General features: G+C 34.1%; 1 protein-coding gene across 1 annotated transcript; it reads left to right on the top strand.

Moving 5' to 3' along the window:
* The first annotated feature begins 225 nt into the window (after window positions 1-225).
* On the top strand, window positions 226-5,356 carry LOC142975986 (toll-like receptor Tollo). The gene has a single exon (XM_076119160.1). It carries the CDS (start codon window positions 399-401, stop codon window positions 4,434-4,436), a length of 4,038 nt encoding a protein of 1,345 aa, XP_075975275.1. The 5' UTR covers window positions 226-398; the 3' UTR covers window positions 4,437-5,356.
* The last annotated feature ends 4,115 nt before the right edge of the window (window positions 5,357-9,471 follow it).

The raw sequence follows: 9,471 nt of genomic DNA, 5'->3' as shown, positions 1-9,471 counted from the left end.
GAATCCCAGTTGCGCAGTGAAAAAGTACGTCGTTGTAGGATAACAACGAGCTCTGCGAAACTAGATCTCAGTTTGTTTATAATTAATGCTCGATACACCCGCACGGGAATAATTCAACGGTTTATGCACCCTTGATAATATGAGATGAAGTTTCTTTAGACGGGGGGGCGGCGGGGCGTGCGACGCCGTGGGGCGGAGCCACGGAGCGCCGCTCAGTCGGTGGGCAGCCGCCGTCCGCGCCACACGCCTGCCGCAGCCGCGCTACACGCTGTCATGCCACGCGAGTCGCGATGTCGCTTCCAACGCGTGAATATTTATGACGCGATCGACCAATTCGCTCCCTCATAAATGGCACTGCCGACCTCGATGCCTCACCGCAGCTCGTATATGATCGTAAAATGCTAATAAAACAAACTGTCGCGAAAAGACTCGAGCGCCGAACTTTTAATCGAATCATAGTGTACGTGTTGTTCTACTGCCATGCCATCGAGAGGAACTCCGCGGCCGAAATGCCGCACGAGTGCGCGTACCGCAGCTTCGAGACGGAAACGTCGGAGAACGCGGTACTGTTCTGCAAGATCCGAACCATAAGCAGTTTGGACCACCTGTTACTAAATATCAGTAGGACGCATTTCGACGATGTGATATCGTTACACGTACAGTGCAGTGAGATTTTGTTCTTCGAAAGCACTCTGACCGCTCAGACGGACAAGTCGCCGGGAAAGTATACAAGTCTGTCGAAAATGCGGGACCTCGTCATCGACAAGTGCAAGATACGTCAGATACCAGCGCGTGCTTTTGAAAACTTTAAAGACCTGAAACGTCTGCAAGTGACGACTCACAACAGCGAGTGGTCTGCGATGACAATGGAGTTACACGAACAAGCCTTCGCCGGCCTGAACGAGTTAATCGAACTCGACCTAAGTGACAACCACATCTGGAGTACTAAGACAGAAACTTTCTGTACATTGTACAGTTTGAAAACTTTGAACCTGACTAACAATCACTTGCAAAACATAAAGACTATTGGATTCTCCGATTCGTTGAGAGAACAAAACTTAAGCGTAAGAAGTTGTAATTTAGTCATAGAAGTTCTCGATATGTCTTACAACGACTTGATCGTTCTAACCGACAATAGTTTGTCAAAGTTACGTTCGTTGTCGAAATTGTTGTTGCAAAACAATGCGATATCTACCCTAGAAGATGGTGCCTTTGAAGGATTGCTCAGTCTACAGGTTCTCAATATATCAAGTAACTTTTTGAACACTGTCCCCCCCGATCTCTTCTCCGACTCCAAGTCTTTGAAGGAAATAAACTTTAGTAACAATACTATAAATACTTTACCGCCTGGTTTGTTTGAAGGTTTAGATCAATTACAAGTGTTAGATTTGTCACATAATGAACTTACTAGTCAGTGGATAAATAAGGGCACATTTATAGGATTACTTCGTATGGTTATACTTAATCTGTCTTACAATAGGTTAAATAGAATAGATAGACATATGTTCCAAGATTTGTATAGTTTACAGAAATTAAATTTAGAGCACAATGAAATTACTTCAATAGACGAGCATGCATTCGGAGAACTGCGAAACTTGCACTCTCTGACACTTTCCAACAATAAACTTGTACATATTCACCCTCACTTGTTTACGGACTTGTACGTGTTGTACGAACTGTTTGTAGATAATAATAAAATAAAACACATCGAGGAGAATGCTTTCGATAATATGACATCTATCGAAGATTTAGGATTGAACGATAATTTTTTGTCGGTTATTCCCTCAGCAATCCGTAAACTTCGATCTCTGAGGTCTTTGGATATCGGAAACAACAATATAACACATTTGAATCGAGAAAATTTCCGGGGTCTCTCGGAACTTATCGGGTTACGTTTAGTTGATAACAAAGTTACGTATTTGAATGAAGACACTTTTGAACATTTGCCCCAACTTCAGGTACTTAATTTAGCATCTAATAAAATAAAACATGTAGCTCCGGGTTGTTTTCGTAAAAATGTTAACGTTAAATTGCTTAGAATGGATGGTAACGAAATAATTAAGTTTGATGGAATTTTTAACACATTGAATAGTTTAGTTTGGCTCAACATGTCGGCTAACAAAATAACTTATTTTGATTTCAGAAGTTTTCCTAATAGCTTAGAGTGGTTAGACCTACATAAGAATTACATAGAAAATTTCGTCAATGACGATATGTATTCCGATGTAAAAATAAATCTATTAGATCTAAGTTTCAATAACATAAGTCAAATATCTGTGACTTCGATACCAAAATCTGTTGAAAAGTTATATTTGAACGACAATAACATACAGAACATTCAAGTCGGTTCATTCTCTAAACTACAAAAGCTATCAACTGTGACGTTAAATAATAACAAACTGGTACAACTTGACATGAATGCGTTTAGGTTAGATCAAATAGATGAAGATAGTGACTTACCAGAGTTCTTTATAAGCGGAAACCCATTTGTTTGTGACTGTTCAATGGAATGGATTCAACGCATTAATTATTTGAGTCACAGTCGACAATACCCGCGCGTGTTAGATTTAGATAAAGCCTTGTGTACTTTGGTCCATTCGCGCGCCAAAGAAAAAAAGATGATAATAGACATGTCACCTTCCGACTTTCTCTGTCCGTACGAGAGCCATTGTTTCGCTCTGTGTCATTGTTGTGACTTTGTTGCATGTGACTGTGAAATGATTTGTCCAAATAACTGTCGATGCTATCACGACATCACTTGGAATGCGAACGTCGTAGACTGTTCCAACGCCGGGTACACAGAAGTACCCGAACGAATTCCGATGGACGCTACCGAAATATATTTAGATGGAAATCACATCAGCCATCTGGGAAATCACGTGTTTATAGGCAAAAAGAAGCTTCAAGTTTTGTACTTGAACAACACAAAGTTGAAAGAAGTAAATAATCAAACTTTCAAAGGTGTTGACTCACTCAGAGTTTTGCATTTGGAGAATAATAAGTTGGTCGAGTTAAAGGGAGATGAGTTTTTACACTTGAATAGCTTGAACGAGTTGTATTTAGATCATAACGCTATAGTACACGTCGCTAATAACACTTTCTCCTCACTAAAGTCCCTCTCGGTTCTCAGAATCGATGACAACAAACTTGTCAACTTTTTCCCTTGGAAATTATTAGCTTCGTCTTCCAAAAGTTCAGCCCATGTATCTATTGAGGGCAACCAATATTCTTGTGACTGTAAGAGCATAGCTGAATTAGATTCGTGGCTTAGGAGGGATCCGGGGGACCCGGAGAAAATGTTGTGTACAGATACTGAGGGAAAACCAACTAAAATAACTATTGCCTCGGTATTGAGCCATTGTAAAGAATATATGGGATCAATAGGCGACCCGACTGTATCTAGAGATGAAATTGTGTCCAAGTCAATATTCCTCCCCGATAATTACTTTGCTGTTATATGTGGAGTAATCATAATCCTCGTAGTGATCTGTCTGATAGGTGCTATATTTTACGCTTTCAGATATGAGGTTAGTGACTGGTTGTACACTAAGTACGGCGTGCCTCTGTTCAAAGAACAGTCTTGTCCAAACGTCGATCATGTGTTGGAAGGTAATCCAAACCACATGTACGATTATTACGTGATATGCAATACCAAAGATACAAACTTCGTTTATCATAATATTATGTCTGAGATAGAGTTCAGAAAAATGACATCCAAAAAGTTTTCAGCGAACGAAGCTTCACTAAATATTCTTACTTTAGACAGTTTTTCAAAATCCCCGAAACTTTCTAAACGACTTATAATAGTTTTGACAACAAATTTTATTTGCAACGATCTTTGCGATATTAATTTCAGGAATATCTTTTTTAGTTATTTAAAATCTTTAAATCGTAGCGATTTGAATAAAGTATTATTTATAAAGGTTGTAGACAACAATCAAATAAGCGACGAGCTGTGTTTCGTGTTAGATAAATTCAAGAATATATCGTGGAACGACCCGCGTTTCTGGGACAGATTCATCGCTTTACTCAATTCGACCGACACTATTATCACAGTAAAAGGCTCCGAGAAGAGCGTATTCAAGAAGTCGTTACGTCAGACTCCGACGTTGAGATACACGACAATGCCTGTCTCAAACGATAGTTGCTCAAAGCAGAATTTCACAAATTCCTTACAGTATTGTAAGAGGAACGATGGAGAATCGTCTCAGAATGAAAGTTCTCCGTCGTCGGACAACAACACGTACGGGGAAGGGAACAATTCGAACAATAGCTACATGTCGATCGACAACAGGACTTGTCCTCGGTTTAATTATGACCTGAGGCTGTCCCCTAGCACTGGTCACGTATATTCTAGGGTAGATGATATTTCGCCGACGGTACCACGCTCCATAACCGGGAGTGCCTCTAATAAGGGGCGCACGTACTTTGTTTGAACATAATTGTCGGTATTCAAGATTCCAATTACTGTAAGTTTTCATTTCCCTTTCTTTGCACTAAGGCTTGCACTTTTAAATATTCATTCACATTACATAATTTATTTTATTAATGTAAATAAATTGTTACTTATTGTCGTACATTTTGTCAATTTTCACATACGTAATAATAAGTATTACGGGATTCGAGTCGTTTTACGAGAATACGAGTATTTTAATGAAACAATATTTGTACAAAGTTCGTGTGAAAATGTTGAGTCTGATTGTGGTAACATTTTTCAAATATTAAAATTATTATTAATTGTATATCATAGTTTATTGAAGCTGTGGATAATATTTCACAGATCAGTCACTGTAACGCAACACCAAATAGCTTAAGATGTTTAAAATAATTCCCGTAATCACAATTTTTAGTCATAATGTGTATAGGTTTACTACATAATACTTGATTTTAATTTATATTCCTGAATAACACTTTTTATTGTAATTATTCATACGTCTGCTTTTGTTGTTGATATGTTTGAACTGAGACAAAATTGAATATATCTATAATTTTTCGTTATGTTTTAATATAATTTGTGCTAATTTGAAAGGTATATTTAAACATTTGATTGTACGAAAGCGTATATAGGTATGTTACACTTATTAATGTGCTTAATCATAATAATTATAATGAAAATGTATATAACGATATATGTTTGCAATGTTATCGTTTTTGGCTATACTTAGATGTATCGCTTGAGTACCTATTTTAAAATAATTAAGCTAAATCGTGATATTAGATTTAATAATTATAAACTTGAAAATAAATGTAATTTTTGGATTGTAATTATTAGTCATAATGAAAATTATTGTTTTGTATAAAAATGTACAAAGATATCTTGAAAACGTAATAAATTATACTGACGTTTTGATACTTATTATGATTTTCATTTCGCAAAAAGGTCCTTCGTATCATTATGAAATATAAATATTCGTAATTAGATATTTTAATTACTGAGCAATATCGTTTCAAACGTCACATCAGGACGTTTTAATGCAAAAATAACATTGAATTCCTTTTGCAATTTTAGGAAAGAGCAGCTATTATGGTTATTTTTTTGGCGGTCAGGTAAAAGAAGCATTATTTTTTGGTTTAGTAAAATATTGATGTATGACGACAAAAATGTTTATGTACTTACCTATAAAAAAAATATTTAATGTAATTTCAAGTTATTGTTTTAAATCTCGGGGTATGATTGTCAACAATAGCCTAATCTAAAGTTTTTGTTCCTATAAGATTATTTATATCAAAACCAAGATGAAAAATATAGTAAGAATCTTGTAAGAAATTACTTTTGAACAAAGCTTACTCTATACTTTTTACTTGCTCAAAACAGATTAAGACATTTTTGAGATTACACCGTACAATAGAGTAAACATAATTGCTTTAACCCTTTGAGATTACAGGCGTGAATTGTATTATCATAAACACTTAGCACTAAATAGATCATTAATGATTATCTAATTAGAGAAACTAATCAAATAATGCGTAATTATCAAGTAATTGATAAACAAATTAGGAGACAATATTCCTGATTTTAATCTTCTGGTAGGAAACAGTAAGTATTTATTTGATGAGAGAAAATTCTCCCTTTCCTTGATATTTCAATTCCTGGTAGACCATTATTGAAAACATGTTTAATCACAAGTAAATAAATTATTAAGTAAATATATTTAATTCCTGACGTACTTTCGTAGAATTTTCTAATAGATAGATATTGCTCTTTGAAATTATTTACTTAAATCACTCTGATATATTATTCGGTGAAATTCAGATTTTCTTTCTGTGTTGAAATGAAAGTCTGTCACTGAAATTCAGAATTAGTAATCTCTGGTTCCTGATGTACATTTAGCGGTAGTGTATCTACTCAATAGCGTTTAAGCTCATATAAACATGACAGTTTGAATAGAAGTCATGCAGGCGAGTAGAGAAAAGTAGAGCTCTTTTTTTAAAATTCGGAATATCTCGTTACTGCTGGAACTAATTAAACATTCTTATGATATATTTTACTGTTCTGACTAAAATGCTACATATAGAAATAATATTATAAATGCGAAACTTAATCAAGATGGGTTATTGAATCACGCCCCAGATAGTTTTACATACAAGTAATTGTCTTTTCACCCGGACAAAACCGCGAGCAGAAGATAGTTTTACATACAAGTCGAAAGGTCCAACGTTCAATTGCACCATTTAAAACGCCAAACGAAGATTACGAATAACAATTCTTACTAATCACTTGGCCTGTACAAACATTTCTATCATTAGTAAGAACAAATTACGATATCAGTATCGTAAACATGTTGGTCTTATACTCTCTGTACAATAGGTCGTCTATTAAACTTTAAAATATTAGAGCTAATTAGACCTTGTATGTTACGGTCAAAGTCGGAATATAGGAAAATTAAATATTTACGCAATTGAAGCATTTCAATAATATTCGCGAATGTTTGGGAATATTTTACATTTTAGGTGCTCAGAGAATAAATAATACTACGTTAATACTGCTGAGCGTAAGAAAATTTTACTTCTGTCGTTGTTTCTTCGTTAAGTTAGTTATACTTATCTTAAAATATGACGTGATTCTTAAATATCGATTAAGTTTCCTATAAAAAAAATAGAAAGACATTTTAAAATCGCATAGTACTGGATAGTTCATGAAACGATAGATTGGGTGTTAACAGATTGGACTACTATCTACGATGGAAGATATCGAGAAGAGAAGAATGGAGATTACAGGATGTTTCTCCACAGAGGGATGGCACAAGCTAGGTAAGTATTGGTTTTATTTGCATCTTATAAAAAACACTGATATTTAAGTTAAGCAAACCTGATATAAATTTAAGCTAGGTAAATTTTCTTGTTCCCCATTTTAAACTTTAACCGCGACATGTAGGATATACGTCCCCATGTCTCCACAATGCGCTACGTGTGGACACAGTAATTGGCTGATTGTCGTGTCAATAAAGATACAATCGATAAGTCAGACCAATCCGCACGACCAACAATTTATATTTTATTAATTAATTATTTTAAATTCCTTTGATCGCCTTAATTATAACCAATTTAATTAAATTATATCAACGAGATTAATTATTTATTTGACGTTTTTAAGTCTGTATTTTTAATTAATTTTATTGGACGTTTTGGCTAATTTGAAATGATTTGCGTTTTCAAATTAGAAAGTACGTGTTTTGAGTGTTTGATTAAGTGTGATTACTAGTTAGTTATTTTTATTAATTATGTTTATTTTTAAATAAATGGCTAATAAATTCAAACTGATACATTTTCATTGTTGCTCGAAGTAATAAAATTATTTGAATTGTCACTATGTATTATTGTATAATAATCACTAAAAATGATGTTTTGCAACATTGAAAATTGTATTGCATACCCAATTTTGGTTTTAAATATACACTAGATAAATTTATGTTTGTTATTATTATCAATCATCTTGTTAGAATCATAAAAATCAGAGTACAATAAGAAAAATATTTAATTACAATTACATTTACTTTCGATTTTCCAATTGGAATTGTGAGCCGTAATTGTCGCGTTTATGGTTTGAAAACAAATTGTAGACTTACGGACGTTTAAAGTTCCCTTTATGTTCACATAAAATGATCAAGTTTATTGTCAGTAGTGAAACAATCCTGTCTTTGTACACTTGAGGTTTTCAGGAACCTCTGAAGCGGAATACTTGTTTTTAGGTGAGTATGTAGCTTGTTATGGCTTTCACTGACAACATTTTCTACGTGTTTTGAATATGCTTTTGACGGAGACTTGTTGAAATTGTTTTAAAGATATTAGGAATTTGGGCTACTTTGAAATAATTTAATAATTTTTTTGGTTTATAGTAATATTTTTTATGAATTTAACCTATTAATGTCCGTCTGCTGGGCAAGAGTCTCCCTCCCGCATCGAGCGAGGCGCTAGGCCTTTAGTCCACCACGCTGGCCAAGTACAGGTTTGGGACCTATACTTTTAATATTATGTTGGATTTTTTTAACCCGATCCGTAAGGGTTTCCGAGCTAGTGAGGGGTGGCTGTTGAATTGCACTGATTAATTGGAAGATAAGTGTGTAAATTCCAACTGGACTAGTTTATACTAGTCAGCATAGAAATGTTATATTTCTATGCTGACTGATGATTCTATGCTGAATGATAATTAAATACTAATAAGAATTTATATATATGAATGAAATTTCCTTTTTCCGTCTTATAGCATATTTTCATATTCATTTATTTGTTAGCATGAATTTGAATGTAGGTTTTAGAATCGTATTATCTACCTATTCCTTACTATTGAAGCTGATTTATGAGAAACGTCTTGTCTAGTCTAAAGTGGTTTTTAGTTAGTTCCCTTGTGGTGGACCCTTAACAATTGATGTGTCTAGCTTACAGTCATTTGTAGTCGCTGCAAACTACAAGATGTAGAGTCAATTTATATGCAGTTTGAAAGAGAAACTTTGAGATTTATTTTAATTCGTTCTTTAGGTGCTTGTTATTCAGCTGGTTTGAAGGCTTTGTGTGAAAAAGCTTATCACTATATCTTTAGATGAATATGTATTAAAACGTTTAATTAACTGATTAAAAAATAAATATTTTATTCAACTGCCAGGCTGTTCTTTTTTAAATTTAAAAATATGTGTGCCGTATTAAAAAAATATGAATGGTGGGTGGTTTTATTGATGATCGCATCTCTTTGTGTAACGAAGTAACAATTCTGAAAATAACTCGGCCTTCCGATTTATGAATTAGTAATTCAATTGACTTTTCAAACTTAGCTAAGTACGACAATCAATATCTTTCGTCAACTAGCTACAGATTTTTCTTCTCTCCATATCTTAAATATAAAATAATGTGTAGATCTGAAGACAAAAAGAAGAAGGTGTAATTAATCATGTTTTTCACAGAAACATGTAATACATAATTAATTTCACACCTAATATTAGATATAGCGGAACAACTAAACATTAAACTAGAATAACG

Source organism: Anticarsia gemmatalis, chromosome 10, assembly GCF_050436995.1.
Source record: "Anticarsia gemmatalis isolate Benzon Research Colony breed Stoneville strain chromosome 10, ilAntGemm2 primary, whole genome shotgun sequence".
In the NCBI taxonomy this organism is placed as follows: domain Eukaryota; kingdom Metazoa; phylum Arthropoda; class Insecta; order Lepidoptera; family Erebidae; genus Anticarsia; species Anticarsia gemmatalis.
This window is presented reverse-complemented; position numbering and strand designations above follow the sequence as displayed.

Bases quoted from the DNA above. Each gene is read 5' to 3' on its own strand.
- LOC142975986 (XM_076119160.1), top strand. From the start codon at position 399: ATGCTAATAAAACAAACTGTCGCGAAAAGACTCGAGCGCCGAACTTTT.